Source organism: Oncorhynchus keta, chromosome 30, assembly GCF_023373465.1.
Source record: "Oncorhynchus keta strain PuntledgeMale-10-30-2019 chromosome 30, Oket_V2, whole genome shotgun sequence".
In the NCBI taxonomy this organism is placed as follows: domain Eukaryota; kingdom Metazoa; phylum Chordata; class Actinopteri; order Salmoniformes; family Salmonidae; genus Oncorhynchus; species Oncorhynchus keta.
The window spans coordinates 390,484-410,901 of NC_068450.1; the positions used below are offsets into that span (position 1 = coordinate 390,484).

Genomic DNA, 20,418 nt, shown 5'->3' on the forward strand with positions numbered 1-20,418 from the left:
CTGACTGTCATCAATGTATCTAGTTCCTGTAGGAAACACAGTGGAGAGGAAGGGTAGATTAATGTCTAGATTCCTCACTCAGAACCTCAGAGAATGGTTGTCGTGGTTGCAGTCACTTTATACAGTACTCCTCTTCACAAAATAACCAAGTTAAAACGTGGTAATAATTGATACTACAACTAAATAAGTCCTGAGAGAGATGGGACAGTAGGTTAAATGGTGGGTAAGTCCTCAGAGAGATGGGACAGTAGGTTAAATGGTGGGTAAGTCCTCAGAGAGATGGGACAGTAGGTTAAGTGGTGGGTAAGTCCTCAGAGAGATGGGACAGTAGGTTAAATGGTGGGTAAGTCCTCAGAGAGATGGGACAGTAGGTTAAGTGGTGGGTAAGTCCTCAGAGAGATGGGACAGTAGGTTAAATGGTGGGTAAGTCCTGAGAGAGATGGGACAGTAGGTTAAATGGTGGGTAAGTCCTCAGAGAGATGGGACAGTAGGTTAAGTGGTGAAGTGGTGGGTAAGTCCTCAGAGAGATGGGACAGTAGGTTAAGTGGTGGGTAAGTCCTCAGAGAGATGGGACAGTAGGTTAAATGGTGGGTAAGTCCTCAGAGCGATGGGACAGTGGGTTAAGTGGTGGGTAAGTCCTGAGAGAGATGGGACAGTAGGTTAAATGGTGGGTAAGTCCTGAGAGAGATGGGACAGTAGGTTAAATGGTGGGTAAGTCCTCAGAGAGATGGGACAGGGACAGTAGGTTAAATGCTGGGTAAGTCCTCAGAGAGATGGGACAGTAGGTTAAATGGTGGGTAAGTCCTCAGAGAGATGGGACAGTAGGTGAAATGGTGGGTCAGTCCTCAGAGAGATGGGACAGTAGGTTAAGTGGTGGGTCAGTCCTCAGAGAGATGGGACAGTAGGTGAAATGGTGGGTCAGTCCTCAGAGAGATGGGACAGTAGGTTAAATGGTGGGTCAGTCCTCAGAGAGATGGGACAGGGAGGGTAAATGGTGGGTAAGTCCTCAGAGAGATGGGACAGTAGGTTAAATGGTGGGTAAGTCCTCAGAGAGATGGGACAGTAGGTTAAATGGTGGGTAAGTCCTCAGAGAGATGGGACAGTAGGTTAAATGGTGGGTAAGTCCTCAGAGAGATGGGACAGTAGGTTAAATGGTTAAATGGTGGGTAAGTCCTGAGAGAGATGGGACAGTAGGTTAAATGGTGGGTAAGTCCTCAGAGAGATGGGACAGTAGGTTAAATGGTGGGTAAGTCCTCAGAGAGATGGGACAGTAGGTTAAATGGTGGGTAAGTCCTCAGAGAGATGGGACAGTAGGTTAAATGGTGGGTAAGTCCTCAGAGAGATGGGACAGTAGGTTAAATGGTGGGTAAGTCCTCAGAGAGATGGGACAGGGACAGTAGGTTAAATGGTGGGTAAGTCCTCAGAGAGATGGGACAGTAGGTTAAATGGTGGGTAAGTCCTCAGAGAGATGGGACAGTAGGTGAAATGGTGGGTCAGTCCTCAGAGAGATGGGACAGTAGGTTAAGTGGTGGGTCAGTCCTCAGAGAGATGGGACAGTAGGTGAAATGGTGGGTCAGTCCTCAGAGAGATGGGACAGTAGGTTAAATGGTGGGTCAGTCCTCAGAGAGATGGGACAGGGAGGGTAAATGGTGGGTAAGTCCTCAGAGAGATGGGACAGTAGGTGAAATGGTGGGTCAGTCCTCAGAGAGATGGGACAGTAGGTTAAGTGGTGGGTAAGTCCTCAGAGAGATGGGACAGTAGGTTAAATGGTGGGTAAGTCCTCAGAGAGATGGGACAGTAGGTTAAATGGTGGGTAAGTCCTGAGAGAGATGGGACAGTAGGTTAAATGGTGGGTAAGTCCTCAGAGAGATGGGACAGTAGGTTAAATGGTGGGTAAGTCCTGAGAGAGATGGGACAGTAGGTTAAATGGTGGGTAAGTCCTCAGAGAGATGGGACAGTAGGTTAAATGTTGGGTAAGTCCTGAGAGAGATGGGACAGTAGGTTAAATGGTGGGTAAGTCCTCAGAGAGATGGGACAGTAGGTTAAATGGTGGGTAAGTCCTGAGAGAGATGGGACAGTAGGTTAAGTGGTGGGTAAGTCCTCAGAGAGATGGGACAGTAGGTTAAATGGTTAAATGGTGGGTAAGTCCTGAGAGAGATGGGACAGTAGGTTAAATGGTGGGTAAGTCCTCAGAGAGATGGGACAGTAGGTTAAGTGGTGGGTAAGTCCTCAGAGAGATGGGACAGTAGGTTAAGTGGTGGGTAAGTCCTCAGAGAGATGGGACAGTAGGTTAAATGGTGGGTAAGTCCTCAGAGAGATGGGACAGTAGGTTAAATGGTGGGTAAGTCCTGAGAGAGATGGGACAGTAGGTTAAGTGGTGGGTAAGTCCTGAGAGAGATGGGACAGTAGGTTAAATGGTGGGTAAGTCCTCAGAGAGATGGGACAGTAGGTTAAATGGTGGGTAAGTCCTCAGAGAGATGGGACAGTAGGTTAAATGGTGGGTAAGTCCTCAGAGAGATGGGACAGTAGGTTAAGTGGTGGGTAAGTCCTCAGAGAGATGGGACAGTAGGTTAAATGGTGGGTAAGTCCTCAGAGAGATGGGACAGGGACAGTAGGTTAAATGGTGGGTAAGTCCTCAGAGAGATGGGACAGGGACAGTAGGTTAAATGCTGGGTAAGTCCTCAGAGAGATGGGACAGTAGGTTAAATGGTGGGTAAGTCCTCAGAGAGATGGGACAGTAGGTGAAATGGTGGGTAAGTCCTCAGAGAGATGGGACAGTAGGTTAAATGGTGGGTCAGTCCTCAGAGAGATGGGACAGTAGGTGAAATGGTGGGTCAGTCCTCAGAGAGATGGGACAGGGAGGGTAAATGGTGGGTCAGTCCTCAGAGAGATGGGACAGTAGGTTAAATGGTGGGTAAGTCCTCAGAGAGATGGGACAGTAGGTTAAATGGTGGGTAAGTCCTGAGAGAGATGGGACAGTAGGTTAAATGGTGGGTAAGTCCTCAGAGAGATGGGACAGTAGGTTAAATGTTGGGTAAGTCCTGAGAGAGATGGGACAGTAGGTTAAATGGTGGGTAAGTCCTGAGAGAGATGGGACAGTAGGTTAAGTGGTGGGTAAGTCCTGAGAGAGATGGGACAGTAGGTTAAATGGTGGGTAAGTCCTCAGAGAGATGGGACAGTAGGTTAAATGGTGGGTAAGTCCTCAGAGAGATGGGACAGTAGGTTAAGTGGTGGGTAAGTCCTCAGAGAGATGGGACAGTAGGTTAAATGGTGGGTAAGTCCTCAGAGAGATGGGACAGTAGGTTAAATGGTGGGTCAGTCCTCAGAGAGATGGGACAGTAGGTTAAATGGTGGGTAAGTCCTCAGAGAGATGGGACAGTAGGTTAAGTGGTGGGTCAGTCCTCAGAGAGATGGGACAGGGAGGGTAAAATAGTACAAAGTGCTGTTTCAGTTTAGTATGTACCCGTAAAACAACAATGTGAAGTCCTTGAACTCTGGGAAGGAAAGAGGCAACTTCCAGATCTTTCCTGTCGGTGGTCATTGTTAGCAGTGTTTACTATTGACACACAGGAACACAGTAGTGTTGATCATGTCGAAGGAGACCTGTAGCTGAAGGAGACCTGTAATCTGCTCTCTCTCTCTCTCTCTCTCTCTCTCTCTGTCTGTCTGTCTGTCTGTCTGTCTGTCTGTCTGTCTGTCTGTCTGTCTGTCTGTCTGTCTGTCTGTCTGTCTGTCTCTTTCTCTCATCTGCTCTCTCTCTGTCTCTGTCTCTATCTCCCTTTCTCTCATCTGCTCTCTCTCTTTCTCTCTCTCTCTCTCGCTCCCTCTCTCTCTTTCTCTCTCTCTCTCTCGCTCCCTCTCTCTCTTTCTCTCTCTCGCTCCCTCTCTCTCTTTCTCTCTCTCTCTCGCTCCCTCTCTCTCTTTCTATCTCTCTCGCTCCCTCTCTCTCTTTCTCTCTCTCTCTCTCTCCTCCCTCTCTCTCTCTCTCTCTCTCTCTCTCTCTCTCTCTCGCTCCCTCTCTCTCTCCCTCCCTCTCTCCCTCTCTCTAATCCGCTCTCTCCCTCTCTCTAATCCGCTCTCTCCCTCTCTCCCTCTCTCTCTCTCTCTCTCTCTCTCTAATCCGCTCTCTCCCTCTCTCCCTCTATCTAATCCTCTCGCTCTCGCTCTCTCTCTAATCTGCTCTCTCTAATCTGCTCTCTCTAATCCGCTCTCTCTCTCTCTTTCTCTCTCTCTCGCTCTCTAATCTGCTCTCTCTCTCTGTCTTTCTCTCTCGCTCTTGATCAATGCAAAGGGCTTTATTGGCATTGGAAGAATATGTTTACATTTTTTTTTTTTTTTACAATACAGGTTTTCTCATGGCAACGGGCCACAAATCCTGTGATGACACACTGCTGTATTCCACCTAACAGTTCTGGGAGTTTATCAATGTTTTAGAATTATGAATTATTTTATAATTCTTTATGGATCTGTGTAATCTGAGGGAAATGCGTGTCTCAAATATGGTCATTACAGGAAGTGTAGCTCAGTTTCCACCTCATTTTGTGGGCGGTCGTCACATGGCCTGTCATCCCAGGTCTGCCAATGGAGGCCTCTCTCAATACAACTCCCCAAATACAGATGTACCAATACAGGTGTACCAATACAGGTGTACCAAGCTTGTAGCGTTTTACCCACAAAGAATCGATCAATGTCAAAGGTGTTTCAACCAAGTACTGAGTAAAGGGTCTGTATGTGATATTTACGGGGGGTGTTAAGTCGCAAAATTTTCTAAAAACCCGTTTTTGCTTCATCATAACGAGGTATTGTGATGTCATTATGAGGTATCGTGATGTCATTATGAGGTATCGTGATGTCATTATGAGGTATCGTGATGTCATTATGAGGTATCGTGATGTCATTATGAGGTATCGTGATGTCATTATGAGGTATCGTGATGTCATTATGAGGTATCGTGATGTCATTATGAGGTATCGTGATGTCATTATGAGGTATCGTGATGTCATTATGAGGTATCGTGATGTCATTATGAGGTATCGTGATGTCACTATGAGGTATCGTGTGTAGACTGATGAGTGAAAAAACGATTTAATCCATTTTAGAACAAGGCTGTAACGTAACAAAATGTGGACAAAGTCAAGGGGTCTGAATACTTTCCAAGTGCACTGTAGATGTTATGTAGATGTTGAAGAGGGTTGAAGAGAGCTGCATCCCTGTCTCATCCCACAACCCTGAGGAAAGACATCTGTGTGTTTAATTGCCTATTTTAACTGCACACTTATTTGTGTACATACAGTTTATAGTGTCGTATGTCCCCCCCCCTCCCCCCAACACTGCTTTCCATCGGTTTGTATAGCAGACCCTCATTCCAAATTGAGTCGAAAGCTTTTTTTGAAGTAAAAGCATCAGAATATAGTTTTGTTTTGTTTGTTTGTCAATAAGGGTATGCATGGTGTATACGTGGTCTGTCATATGGTATTTTGGTAAGAGGCCAATTTCACGTTGTTTTCACTGAGGAAATGTCTTTCTCTCTCACCTGTTGGCCTTCTTCACCCTTCTCTGGATGGGGGTCCCACTGTTAGGCCTGTACACCCCAGCCAGGCCTGTGTCAACACCCTGGGTTGGCCCTCTATCTCTGTGTATAAACCCTGTGTTTATCTAGGTTTCACACAGAGACCCCCAGGGCAGCCCTGGACAATACAAGGCATGGTGATTGACCCCTCAGGACCTGATCTGAATCACACCACCAGGAGCCCTGGACAATACAAGGCATGGTGATCGATCCCTCAGGACCTGATCTGAATCACACCACCAGGAGCCCTGGACAATACAAGGCATGGTGATCGATCCCTCAGGACCTGATCTGAATCACACCACCAGGAGCCCTGGACAATACAAGGCATGGTGATTGACCCCTCAGGACCTGGTCTGAATCACACCACCAGGAGCCCTAGACAATACAAGGCATGGTGATTGACCCCTCAGGACCTGGTCTGAATCACACCACCAGGAGCCCTGGACAATACAAGGCATGGTGATTGACCCCTCAGGACCTGGTCTGAATCACACCACCAGGAGCCTGGACAATACACAAGCAGCGCACACCACACCTAAGACAATATCTAGTAAAATTCTGAGGCTGTCTTTGAAAGGAGTGGCCCCCCGTCCACAGAGTGCCGGTGTGAGGCAGGAATCTATAGAGGGCCGGTGTGAGGCAGGAATCTATAGAGGGATGGTGTGAGGCAGGAATCTATAGAGGGATGGTGTGAGGCAGGAATCTATAGAGGGATGGTGTGAGGCAGGAATCTATAGAGGGCCGGTGTGAGGCAGGAATCTATAGAGGGATGGTGTGAGGCAGGAATCTATAGAGGGATGGTGTGAGGCAGGAATCTATAGAGGGCCGGTGTGAGGCAGGAATCTATAGAGGGATGGTGTGAGGCAGGAATCTATAGAGGGATGGTGTGAGGCAGGAATCTATAGAGGGATGGTGTGAGGCAGGAATCTATAGAGGGATGGTGTGAGGCAGGAATCTATAGAGGGATGGTGTGAGGCAGGAATCTATAGAGGGCCGGTGTGAGGCAGGAATCTATAGAGGGATGGTGTGAGGCAGGAATCTATAGAGGGCCGGTGTGAGGCAGGAATCTATAGAGGGCCGGTGTGAGGCAGGAATCTATAGAGGGATGGTGTGAGGCAGGAATCTATAGAGGGCCGGTGTGAGGCAGGAATCTATAGAGGGATGGTGTGAGGCAGGAATCTATAGAGGGATGGTGTGAGGCAGGAATCTATAGAGGGATGGTGTGAGGCAGGAATCTATAGAGGGATGGTGTGAGGCAGGAATCTATAGAGGGATGGTGTGAGGCAGGAATCTATAGAGGGCCGGTGTGAGGCAGGAATCTATAGATGCCAGTGTGAGGCAGGAATCTATAGAGGGATGGTGTGAGGCAGGAATCTATAGAGGGATGGTGTGAGGCAGGAATCTATAGAGGGATGGTGTGAGGCAGGAATCTATAGAGGGATGGTGTGAGGCAGGAATCTATAGAGGGATGGTGTGAGACAGGAATCTATAGAGGGATGGTGTGAGGCAGGAATCTATAGAGGGATGGTGTGAGGCAGGAAATCTATAGAGGGATGGTGTGAGGCAGGAATCTATAGAGGGATGGTGTGAGGCAGGAATCTATAGAGGGATGGTGTGAGGCAGGAATCTATAGAGGGATGGTGTGAGGCAGGAATCTATAGAGGGATGGTGTGAGACAGGAATCTATAGAGGGATGGTGTGAGACAGGAATCTATAGAGGGCAGGTGTGAGGCAGGAATCTATAGAGGGATGGTGTGAGGCAGGAATCTATAGAGGGCCGGTGTGAGGCAGGAATCTATAGAGGGATGGTGTGAGGCAGGAATCTATAAAGGGATGGTGTGAGGCAGGAATCTATAGATGCCAGTGTGAGGCAGGAATCTATAGAGGGATGGTGTGAGGCAGGAATCTATAGAGGGCCGGTGTGAGGCAGGAATCTATAGAGGGCCGGTGTGAGGCAGGAATCTATAGATGCCAGTGTGAGGCAGGAATCTATAGAGGGATGGTGTGAGGCAGGAATCTATAGAGGGATGGTGTGAGGCAGGAATCTATAGAGGGATGGTGTGAGGCAGGAATCTATAGAGGGATGGTGTGAGGCAGGAATCTATAGAGGGATGGTGTGAGGCAGGAAATCTATAGAGGGATGGTGTGAGGCAGGAATCTATAGAGGGATGGTGTGAGGCAGGAATCTATAGAGGGATGGTGTGAGGCAGGAATCTATAGAGGGATGGTGTGAGGCAGGAATCTATAGAGGGATGGTGTGAGGCAGGAATCTATAGAGGGATGGTGTGAGGCAGGAATCTATAGAGGGATGGTGTGAGGCAGGAATCTATAAAGGGATGGTGTGAGACAGGAATCTATAGAGGGATGGTGTGAGACAGGAATCTATAGAGGGCCGGTGTGAGGCAGGAATCTATAGAGGGATGGTGTGAGGCAGGAATCTATAGAGGGATGGTGTGAGGCAGGAATCTATAGAGGGTCAGTGTGAGGCAGGAATCTATAGAGGGATGGTGTGAGACAGGAATCTATAGAGGGCCGGTGTGAGGCAGGAATCTATAGAGGGATGGTGTGAGGCAGGAATCTATAGAGGGCCGGTGTGAGGCAGGAATCTATAGAGGGCCGGTGTGAGGCAGGAATCTATAGATGCCAGTGTGAGGCAGGAATCTATAGAGGGATGGTGTGAGGCAGGAATCTATAGAGGGATGGTGTGAGGCAGGAATCTATAGAGGGTCGGTGTGAGGCAGGAATCTATAGAGGGCCGGTGTGAGGCAGGAATCTATAGAGGGCCGGTGTGAGGCATGAATCTATAGAGGGATGGTGTGAGGCAGGAATCTATAGAGGGATGGTGTGAGGCAGGAATCTATAGAGGGCCGGTGTGAGGCAGGAATCTATAGAGGGATGGTGTGAGGCAGGAATCTATAGAGGGATGGTGTGAGGCAGGAATCTATAGAGGGATGGTGTGAGGCAGGAATCTATAGAGGGATGGTGTGAGGCAGGAATCTATAGAGGGATGGTGTGAGGCAGGAATCTATAGAGGGCCGGTGTGAGGCAGGAATCTATAGAGGGATGGTGTGAGGCAGGAATCTATAGAGGGATGGTGTGAGACAGGAATCTATAGAGGGATGGTGTGAGGCAGGAATCTATAGAGGGATGGTGTGAGGCAGGAATCTATAGAGGGATGGTGTGAGGCAGGAATCTATAGAGGGATGGTGTGAGGCAGGAATCTATAGAGGGTCGGTGTGAGGCAGGAATCTATAGAGGGATGGTGTGAGGCAGGAATCTATAGAGGGCCGGTGTGAGGCAGGAATCTATAGAGGGATGGTGTGAGGCAGGAATCTATAGAGGGCCGGTGTGAGGCAGGAATCTATAGAGGGATGGTGTGAGGCAGGAATCTATAGAGGGCAGGTGTGAGGCAGGAATCTATAGAGGGATGGTGTGAGGCAGGAATCTATAGAGGGTCGGTGTGAGGCAGGAATCTATAGAGGGCCGGTGTGAGGCAGGAATCTATAGAGGGCCGGTGTGAGGCAGGAATCTATAGAGGGATGGTGTGAGGCAGGAATCTATAGAGGGCCGTTGTGAGGCAGGAATCTATAGAGGGCCGGTGTGAGGCAGGAATCTATAGAGGGATGGTGTGAGGCAGGAATCTATAGTGGGCCGGTGTGAGGCAGGAATCTATAGAGGGCCGGTGTGAGGCAGGAATCTATAGAGGGATGGTGTGAGACAGGAATCTATAGAGGGTCAGTGTGAGGCAGGAATCTATAGAGGGATGGTGTGAGGCAGGAATCTATAGAGGGATGGTGTGAGGCAGGAATCTATAGAGGGATGGTGTGAGGCAGGAATCTATAGAGGGATGGTGTGAGGCAGGAATCTATAGAGGGCCGGTGTGAGGCAGGAATCTATAGAGGGATGGTGTGAGGCAGGAATCTATAGAGGGCCGGTGTGAGGCAGGAATCTATAGAGGGATGGTGTGAGGCAGGAATCTATAGAGGGATGGTGTGAGGCAGGAATCTATAGAGGGCCGGTGTGAGGCAGGAATCTATAGATGCCAGTGTGAGGCAGGAATCTATAGAGGGATGGTGTGAGGCAGGAATCTATAGAGGGATGGTGTGAGGCAGGAATCTATAGAGGGCCGGTGTGAGGCAGGAATCTATAGAGGGCCGGTGTGAGGCAGGAATCTATAGATGCCAGTGTGAGGCAGGAATCTATAGAGGGATGGTGTGAGGCAGGAATCTATAGAGGGATGGTGTGAGGCAGGAATCTATAGAGGGATGGTGTGAGGCAGGAATCTATAGAGGGATGGTGTGAGGCAGGAATCTATAGAGGGCAGGTGTGAGGCAGGAATCTATAGAGGGATGGTGTGAGGCAGGAATCTATAGAGGGCAGGTGTGAGGCAGGAATCTATAGAGGGATGGTGTGAGGCAGGAATCTATAGAGGGCCGGTGTGAGGCAGGAATCTATAGATGCCAGTGTGAGACAGGAATCTATAGAGGGTCAGTGTGAGGCAGGAATCTATAGAGGGATGGTGTGAGGCAGGAATCTATAGAGGGATGGTGTGAGGCAGGAATCTATAGAGGGTTGGTGTGAGGCAGGAATCTATAGAGGGATGGTGTGAGGCAGGAATCTATAGAGGGCCGGTGTGAGGCAGGAATCTATAGAGGGATGGTGTGAGGCAGGAATCTATAGAGGGCCGGTGTGAGGCAGGAATCTATAGAGGGATGGTGTGAGGCAGGAATCTATAGAGGGATGGTGTGAGGCAGGAATCTATAGAGGGCCGGTGTGAGGCAGGAATCTATAGATGCCAGTGTGAGGCAGGAATCTATAGAGGGATGGTGTGAGGCAGGAATCTATAGAGGGATGGTGTGAGGCAGGAATCTATAGAGGGCCGGTGTGAGGCAGGAATCTATAGAGGGCCGGTGTGAGGCAGGAATCTATAGATGCCAGTGTGAGGCAGGAATCTATAGAGGGATGGTGTGAGGCAGGAATCTATAGAGGGATGGTGTGAGGCAGGAATCTATAGAGGGATGGTGTGAGGCAGGAATCTATAGAGGGATGGTGTGAGGCAGGAATCTATAGAGGGATGGTGTGAGGCAGGAATCTATAGAGGGATGGTGTGAGGCAGGAATCTATAGAGGGATGGTGTGAGGCAGGAATCTATAGAGGGCCGGTGTGAGGCAGGAATCTATAGAGGGATGGTGTGAGGCAGGAATCTATAGAGGGCCGGTGTGAGGCAGGAATCTATAGATGCCAGTGTGAGGCAGGAATCTATAGAGGGATGGTGTGAGGCAGGAATCTATAGAGGGATGGTGTGAGGCAGGAATCTATAGAGGGATGGTGTGAGGCAGGAATCTATAGAGGGATGGTGTGAGGCAGGAATCTATAGAGGGATGGTGTGAGGCAGGAATCTATAGAGGGATGGTGTGAGGCAGGAATCTATAGAGGGATGGTGTGAGGCAGGAATCTATAGAGGGCCGGTGTGAGGCAGGAATCTATAGAGGGATGGTGTGAGACAGGAATCTATAGAGGGTCGGTGTGAGGCAGGAATCTATAGAGGGATGGTGTGAGGCAGGAATCTATAGAGGGATGGTGTGAGACAGGAATCTATAGAGGGATGGTGTGAGGCAGGAATCTATAGAGGGCCGGTGTGAGGCAGGAATCTATAGAGGGCCGGTGTGAGGCAGGAATCTATAGAGGGCAGGTGTGAGGCAGGAATCTATAGAGGGACGGTGTGAGGCAGGAATCTATAGAGGGATGGTGTGAGACAGGAATCTATAGAGGGATGGTGTGAGACAGGAATCTATAGAGGGACGGTGTGAGGCAGGAATCTATAGAGGGATGGTGTGAGGCAGGAATCTATAGAGGGATGGTGTGAGGCAGGAATCTATAGAGGGCCGGTGTGAGGCAGGAATCTATAGAGGGATGGTGTGAGGCAGGAATTTATAGAGGGATGGTGTGAGGCAGGAATCTATATAGGGCAGGTGTGAGACAGGAATCTATAGAGGGATGGTGTGAGGCAGGAATCTATAGAGGGCAGGTGTGAGACAGGAATCTATAGAGGGATGGTGTGAGGCAGGAATCTATAGAGGGTCGGTGTGAGGCAGGAATCTATAGAGGGATGGTGTGAGGCAGGAATCTATAGAGGGATGGTGTGAGGCAGGAATCTATAGAGGGTCGGTGTGAGGCAGGAATCTATAGAGGGTCGGTGTGAGGCAGGAATCTATAGAGGGATGGTGTGAGGCAGGAATCTATAGAGGGATGGTGTGAGGCAGGAATCTATAGAGGGATGGTGTGAGACAGGAATCTATAGAGGGTCGGTGTGAGGCAGGAATCTATAGAGGGATGGTGTGAGGCAGGAATCTATAGAGGGCCGGTGTGAGGCAGGAATCTATAGAGGGCCGGTGTGAGGCAGGAATCTATAGAGGGCCGGTGTGAGGCAGGAATCTATAGAGGGATGGTGTGAGGCAGGAATCTATAGAGGGATGGTGTGAGGCAGGAATCTATAGAGGGCAGGTGTGAGGCAGGTTACCCTCCAGGACCAGGACAATACGAGGCAGGCTGATTGACCACACAGGTCTGGTCTGAATCACACCTCCACAGGGCTGACATACCCCTCCCGCCTGGACCTCAAGATGTCTCAGACAATATGTAGGGAAACACTGTGCTGCTTCTCTGAGTGAGACTGGGCTTAGGGACCCCTATAGGCTGTCCTTGTTCATAGCCCGCTCTACCAAGGTTTAGGGACCCCTATAGGCTGTCCTTGTACATAGTTAGACCAACAGGCGTAAACACCACGCCTAAGATATCTACGGAAAATACTGAGACTCAGAGCCTGTCCTTGAAAGGAGAGGCCGACATTAGGTGGGAATACTGCGCTGCGAGAAGGGGCTGGGAACCATACAAACCTCTTCCCACCTCAGACCCACCTCTTCCCACATCAGACACACCTCTTCCCACATCATACACACCTCTTCCCACCTCAGACACACCTCTTCCCACCTCAGACCCACCTCTTCCCACCTCAGACACACCTCTTCCCACCTCAGACACACCTCTTCCCACCTCTTCCCACCTCTTCCCACCTCAGACCCACCTCTTCCCACCTCAGACACACCTCTTCCCACCTCTTCCCACCTCAGACCCACCTCTTCCCACCTCAGACCCACCTCTTCCCACATCAGACACACCTCTTCCCACATCAGACACACCTCTTCCCACCTCAGACACACCTCTTCCCACCTCAGACACACCTCTTCCCACCTCTTCCCACCTCAGACCCACCTCTTCCCACCTCTTCCCACCTCAGACACACCTCTTCCCACCTCAGACACACCTCTTCCCACCTCAGACACACCTCTTCCCACCTCAGACACACCTCTTCCCACCTCAGACACACCTCTTCCCACCTCTTCCCACCTCAGACACACCTCTTTCCACCTCTTCCCACCTCAGACACACCTCTTTCCACCTCTTCCCACCTCAGACCCACCTCTTCCCACCTCAGACCCACCTCAGACCCACCTCTTCCCACCACTGCTTCCCAATGCTCTCTTCCCACCTCTTCCCACCTCAGACACACCTCTCTCCACCTCTTTCCACCTCTTTCCACCTCTACCCACCTCTTCCCACCTCAGACCCACCTCAGACCCACCTCTTCCCACCTCTTCCCACCTCAGACCCACCTCTTCCCAATGCTCTCTTCCCACCTCAGACCCACCTCTTCTCAATGCTCTCTTCCCACCTCAGACCCACCTCTTCCCAATGCTCTCTTCCCACCTCAGACCCACCTCTTCTCAATGCTCTCTTCCCACCTCAGACCCACCTCTTCCCAATGCTCTCTTCCCACCTCAGACCCACCTCTTCTCAATGCTCTCTTCCCACCTCAGACCCACCTCTTCCCAATGCTCTCTTCCCACCTCAGACCCACCTCTTCCCAATGCTCTCTTCCCACCTCAGACCCACTCTGATTGTTTTCTTTAAAGCCACGCTGGACGAAACGTTATGTCATTGATCCATCCAGCTGGTGTAGGTGCCATGCCTGCTTTCATTCCCCAGGTGGCGAAGGAAGAAACTATCTTATCATGTGGTGTTTGGAAAACAGCTAAATTAATTGTCTATTTTTATTTAATCTATTTTTATTTAACTAGGCAAGTCAGTTAAGAACAAAGTTCTATTTACAATGATGGCCTACCAAAAGGCCCCTGCAAGGTCGGGGGCCTGGGATTAAAATAAATAAATAATACAATATAAATATAGGACAAAACTCACATCACGACAGAGAGACCTAAGACAACAACACAGCATGGTAGCAACACAACATGGTAGCAACACAACATGGTAGCAGCACAAAAACACAGTACAAACATTATTGGGCACAGACAACAGCACAAAGGGCAAGAAGGTAGAGACAACAATACATCACACAAAGCGGCCACAACTGTCAGTAACCGTGTCCATGATTGAGTCTTTGAATGAAGAGATGGAGACAAAACGGTCCAGTTTGAGTATTTGTACCTGGGCCCTTCTCACGCATTCACAATACACAAGAGATCATCATCTAGATCCAGCTGGAGTTGTAGGGCCTCCCGAGTGGCGCAGAGATCTAAGGCACTGGATCTCAGTGCTTGAGGCATCACTACAGCCCCGGGTTCGATCCCAGGCTGTGTCACAGCCAATCGTGACCGGGGACACCCATGAGGCGGCGCGTAATTGGCCCAGCACTGTCTGGGTTAGGGGAGGGTTTGACCGGCCGGGATTTCCTTGTCCCATTGCGCTCTAGCGACTCCTTGTGGTGGGCTGGATGCCTGAAAGCTGACTTCGGTTGCCAGTTGGGCTGTGTTTCCTCTGACACATTTCCTCCGGTGCGGCTGGCTTCCGGGTTAAGCGGGGCAGTGTGTCAAGAAGCAGTGCCGCCTTGGCAGGGTTGTATTTCGAAGAACACATGGCTCTCGACCTTTACCTCTCCCGAGTACATAGGGGAGTTGCAGCGAAGGAACAAGACTGTAACTACCAATTGGAGAGAAAAAGGGAGACAAAATAGAAGACTGCAAATTGACCGCAAGAAGCCCAAACGTATATAATGTTGAACTAAAACATAATGTACATAGCCAGTACAGTAGTGTTTGACCAGAGCTAGTACTATAATCAATGTGTTGATGTCATAAGGTGTATGCACCAATTTGTAAGTCGCTCTGGATAAGAGCGTCTGCTAAATGACTTAAATGTAAATGTAATGTAAATGATAGAACGTGTTTGACCAGAGCTATACTATAATGTTGACAGTAAGTAAAACTAAATGCATGCTTTTCAATCGATCGCTCCCCACACCTGCTCGCCCGTCCAACATCACTACTCTGGACGGTTCTGACTTAGAACACGTGGACAACTACAAATACCTGGGTGTCTGGTTAGACTGTAAACTGTCCTTCCAGACTCACATTAAGCATCTCCAATCCAAAATTAAAGAGCCATCCAGTGTAGTGATGCTAGACGGGCGGGCAGGTGCGGGCAGTGATCGATTGAATAGCATGCATTTAGTTTTACTTGCGTTTAAGAGCAGTCGGAGGCCACGGAAGGAGAGTTGTATGGCATTGAAGCCCTTCTGGAGGTCAACACAGCAGACCCTCCGATTTGACACACTAAGCTCTACCAGATAAGTAGTTGGTAAACCAGGCGAGGCAATCATTTCAGAAACCAAGGCTGTCGAGTCTGCCAATAAGAATGTTGTGATTGACAGAGTCGAAAGCCTTGGCCAGGTCGATGAATACAGCTGCACAGTAATGTCTCTTATCAATGGCGGTTACGATATCATTTAGGACCTTGAGCGTGGCTGAGGTGCACCCATGATCAGCGCTGAAACCAGATTGCATAGCGGAGAAGGTATGGTGGGATTCGAAATAGTCGGTTATCTGTTATCTTGGCTTTCGAAGACCTGAGAAAGAAGACCTTAGGGTAGGATATAGGTCTGCAGCAGTTTGGGTCTAGAGTGCCGCCCCCTTTGAAGAGGGGGATGACACCGGCAGCTTTCCAATCTTTGGGAATCTCAGACGATACGGAAGAGAGGTTGAACAGGCTGGCAATAGGGGTTGCAACAAAAAAATTGGCAGACCATTTTAGAAAGAGAGGGTCCAGATTGTCTATCCCGGTTGATTTGTAGTGGTCCAGATTTTGCAGCTCTTTCAGAACATCAGTTATCTGGATTTGGGAGAAGGAGAAATGGTGGGGGCTTTGGCGGGTTGCTGTGGAGGGTGCCGGGCAGTTGACCGGGGTAGGGGTAGCCAGGTGGAAAGCATGGCCAGCCGTAGAGAAATGCTTATTGAAATTCTCAATATACACGGCTGTGACTATAACCGAAGAGAATACTCTTGGGAGGTAATACGGTCGGCATTTGATCGTGAGGTATTCTAGTGAACAAAAGGACTTTGAGTTCCTGTAACGTTATCACAATCACACCATACGTAGTTAATCATGAGACATACACCACCGCCTTTCTACTTTCCGGAGAGTTCTTTATTCCCGTCTGCATGATGTACTGAGAACCCTGCTGGCTGTCTGGACCATGACAATATATCTGAAGAGATCCTTGATTTTGTGAAACAGAGTATGTTGCAGTCCCTGATGTCTCCCTGGAGAGAGATCCTCGCCCTGAGCTCATCTACTTTATTGTCCAGAGACTGAACATAAGTTATTTCCGGCTGTATGTAATAACACACAAAAAAAAAACGTTCTTGTCTAATAATGTAAAAAAAAAAAAAAATGTTGCTTAGGAGCTAGAAACATGTCTGCCATGTCTGCCAGCGCCATTTCAGTTGAGTGTATTAATTTGTACAACTGACTTGGTTTCCCCCTTTCCCCTACTTATGGCCTACTTCATGATAATAGGAGTACAGGCAGAGCTGCCACTGAGATAAACTCTAACTAACCCTAATCAACTCCAACTCTGTAGCTTAGCATAAAATATTTACAGATGACGTCTCTATGTCTCTATTGTTGCTCCGTGGGCAGCAGGATGTGAGGGAATGTGGTCGTGTCTGTACAATGTCCTGGCCGTCCAGAAAACAACTGGATTATCATGAAGTCCATTAAGTGATGTTTGCGAAATCATCCTAGTGCTCTTCTCTCAGCGCACGAAAGAATGAATGTGGTTTGGTCTGTCTCTTATGTCACAGCCCCTCTAGAACGTGTCGGAGTCTTTATGCATCTCTCCACGTTTCTAAATACCTCTATTGTGAAGGAGGACAATGACTCAAATAAGTAGCTAGGGCTTTTTGTCATTTTCTGAAAATTGGTGGAGGCCTAATAGTATTTTTCATGGGAAATTACCCTCAAACAGTGTGTCTGAAATAACCCCCCTCAGTGGTTAGTAACAACCTCACACTGTAGATTGAATAGTATGGCAGCATTTTGCCTGAGAGACCAATGTGAGAAATGTCCATCATAAGAGAGCTATGCTGCTGGGCTCACCTTCTAGCCTGCAGCCATAAGAGTCATTCAGAGCTGTCCTGCTGTGCCCACCTTCTAGCCTGCAGCCATAAGAGTCATTCAGAGCTGTCCTGCTGTGCGGAGGCTTCTGGGAAACACAGCTCTTATGATCAACGTTTCTCACTTTGGTCTCAGGCAAAACTGTGAGGGAGCTACAAACCACTGGAAGATTTGTATGAAACCTCAGAGGTTAAATAATAAGCTGATTTGTTTATTTGTATAAACAGAACTAGAACAGTGGATATTGTTAACATTGAGGAAAGGCCGAGCGTGGTCAGCTCTCCTTCTGTCTGTCTATACACACCATCATATATAACTACTGTCTATACACACCATCCTATATAACTACTGTCTATACTGTCTATACACACCATCCTATATAACTACTGTCTATACACACCATCCTATATAACTACTGTCTATACACACCATCCTATATAACTACTGTCTATACACACCATCCTATATAACTACTGTCTATACACACCATGCTATATAACTACTGTCTATACACACCATCCTTATAACTACCTATTGTATTGTGATGTCATTATGGGGTATTGTGATGTCATTATGGGACATTGTGATGTCATTATGGGGTATGTCATTATGGGGCATTGTGATGTCATTATGGGGTATTGTGATGTCATTATGGGTTATTGTGATGTCATTATGAGGTATTGTGATGTCATTATGGGGTATTGTGATGTCATTATGGGGTATTGGGATGTCATTATGGGGTATTGTGATGTCATTATGGGGTATTGTGATTTCATTATTGTGTAATGTGATGTCGTTATGGGGTCATGTGTGTAGATTGGATTAAATAAAAAAAACAATTCCTCATCATTTTAGAATAAGTCTGTAATGTAAAATGGATTAAGGGAAGGGTCTGAATACCTTCGTAATGCCCTGTGTGTGTATCTCTATATCTCACTGAGCTACGTGTAATATAATGACATGATAGCTTTGGTTGGTGCATTCTGTTGGGTTGAGATCCTGATCAGTGAATAGATAGAGATGGTCTATGATTTGGTTGGTGCATTCTGTTGGGTTGATCCTGATCAGTGAATAGATAGAGATGGTCTATGATTTGGTTGGTGCATTCTGTTGGGTTGATCCTGATCAGTGAATAGATAGAGATGGTCTATGATTTGGTTGGTGCATTCTGTTGGGTTGATCCTGATCAGTGAATAGATAGAGATGGTCTATGATTTGGTTGGTGCATTCTGTTGGGTTGATCCTGATCAGTGAATAGATAGAGATGGTCTATGATCTGGTTGGTGAATCCTGTAAGGTTGAGATCCTGATCAGTGAATAGATAGAGATGGTCTATGATCTGGTTGGTGAATCCTGTAAGGTTGAGATCCTGATCAGTGAATAGATAGAGATGGTCTATGATTTGGTTGGTGCATCCTGTTGGGTTGATCCTGATCAGTGAATAGATAGAGATGGTCTATGATTTGGTTGGTGAATCCTGTTGGGTTGATCCTGATCAGTGAATAGATAGAGATGGTCTATGATTTGGTTGGTGCATTCTGTTGGGTTGATCCTGATCAGTGAATAGATAGAGATGGTCTATGATTTGGTTGGTGCATTCTGTTGGGTTGATCCTGATCAGTGAATAGATAGAGATGGTCTATGATCTGGTTGGTGAATCCTGTAAGGTTGAGATCCTGATCAGTGAATAGATAGAGATGGTCTATGATCTGGTTGGTGAATCCTGTAAGGTTGAGATCCTGATCAGTGAATAGATAGAGATGGTCTATGATTTGGTTGGTGCATCCTGTTGGGTTGATCCTGATCAGTGAATAGATAGAGATGGTCTATGATTTGGTTGGTGAATCCTGTTGGGTTGATCCTGATCAGTGAATAGATAGAGATGGTCTATGATTTGGTTGGTGCATTCTGTTGGGTTGAGATCCTGATCAGTGAATAGATAGAGATGGTCTATGATTTGGTTGGTGCATCCTGTTGGGTTGATCCTGATCAGTGAATAGATAGAGATGGTCTATGATTTGGTTGGTGAATCCTGTTGGGTTGATCCTGATCAGTGAATAGATAGAGATGGTCTATGATTTGGTTGGTGCATTCTGTTGGGTTGAGATCCTGATCAGTGAATAGATAGAGATGGTCTATGATTTGGTTGGTGCATTCTGTTGGGTTGAGATCCTGATCAGTGAATAGATAGAGATGGTCTATGATTTGGTTGGTGCATTCTGTTGGGTTGATCCTGATCAGTGAATAGATAGAGATGGTCTATGATTTGGTTGGTGAATCCTGTAAGGTTGAGATCCTGATCAGCGTGACATTAAGGGGGTTTGACAGTCTTTTTAAACCAATACACACTCATTTACCTCTGTGGGAATCTGTTTCTCATCAAATCCGTGTTTTGAGTGTCAGCGTCCAATCATATGACTATGTTTTGTTCCCTCAGGGTTGGTGATTGGCTATTCTATGACTCCGCCCACCCTTGACAGCCCCAAAGAAGACCTTGTGATCCACGCAGATGAAACACTGACCATTACATGCAGGTAGAGTACATACAGAGTGGTGTAGAGGTTACATGTAGGTAGAGTACATACAGAGTGGTGTAGAGGTTACATGTAGGTAGAGTACATACAGAGTGGTGTAGAGGTTACATGTAGGTAGAGTACATACAGAGTGGTGTAGAGGTTACATGTAGGTAGAGTACATACAGAGTGGTCTAGAGGTTACATGTAGGTAGAGTACATACAGAGTGGTGTAGAGGTTACATGTAGGTAGAGTACACACAGAGTGGTGTAGAGGTTACATGTAGGTAGAGTACATACAGAGTGGTGTAGAGGTTACATGTAGGTAGAGTACATACAGAGTGGTGTAGAGGTTACATGTAGGTAGAGTACATACAGAGTGGTGTAGAGGTTACATGTAGGTAGAGTACTGTCTCTCTGTCCATTACATAGAGGTAGAGTACTGTCTCTCTGTCTCTCTGTCTCTCTGACCATTACATGCAGGTAGAGTACATACAGAGTGGTGTAGAGGTTACATGTAGGTAGAGTACTGTCTCTCTGTCCATTACATAGAGGTAGAGTACTGTCTCTCTGTCTCTCTGTCTCTCTGACCATTACATGCAGGTAGAGTACATACAGAGTGGTGTAGAGGTTACATGTAGGTAGAGTACTGTCTCTCTGTCCATTACATAGAGGTAGAGTAGTGTCTCTCTGTCTCTCTGACCATTACATGTAGGTAGAGTACTGTGTCTCTGTCTCTCTGTCTCTCTGTCCATTACATAGAGGTAGAGTAGTGTCTCTCTGTCTCTCTGACCATTACATGTAGGTAGAGTACTGTGTCTCTGTCTCTCTGTCTCTCTGTCCATTACATGTAGGTAGAGT

The 20,418-nt window shown here is 47.8% G+C and overlaps 1 protein-coding gene and 1 long non-coding RNA gene across 4 annotated transcripts in view; one reads left to right on the forward strand and one right to left on the reverse strand.

The window, feature by feature from the left end:
* LOC127913784 (vascular endothelial growth factor receptor 3-like) overlaps nt 1–20,418 on the forward strand; it is a 245,609-nt gene that overhangs the window by 79,050 nt on the left and 146,141 nt on the right. The window contains 1 exon segment of the mRNA XM_052487050.1: nt 19,482–19,578. Coding sequence (XP_052343010.1) covers nt 19,482–19,578 — 97 coding nt within the window.
* The window catches only part of LOC127913785 (uncharacterized), a 304,311-nt gene that overhangs the window by 69,562 nt on the left and 214,331 nt on the right, over nt 1–20,418 (reverse strand). The gene's annotated exons all lie outside the window — the stretch shown is intronic.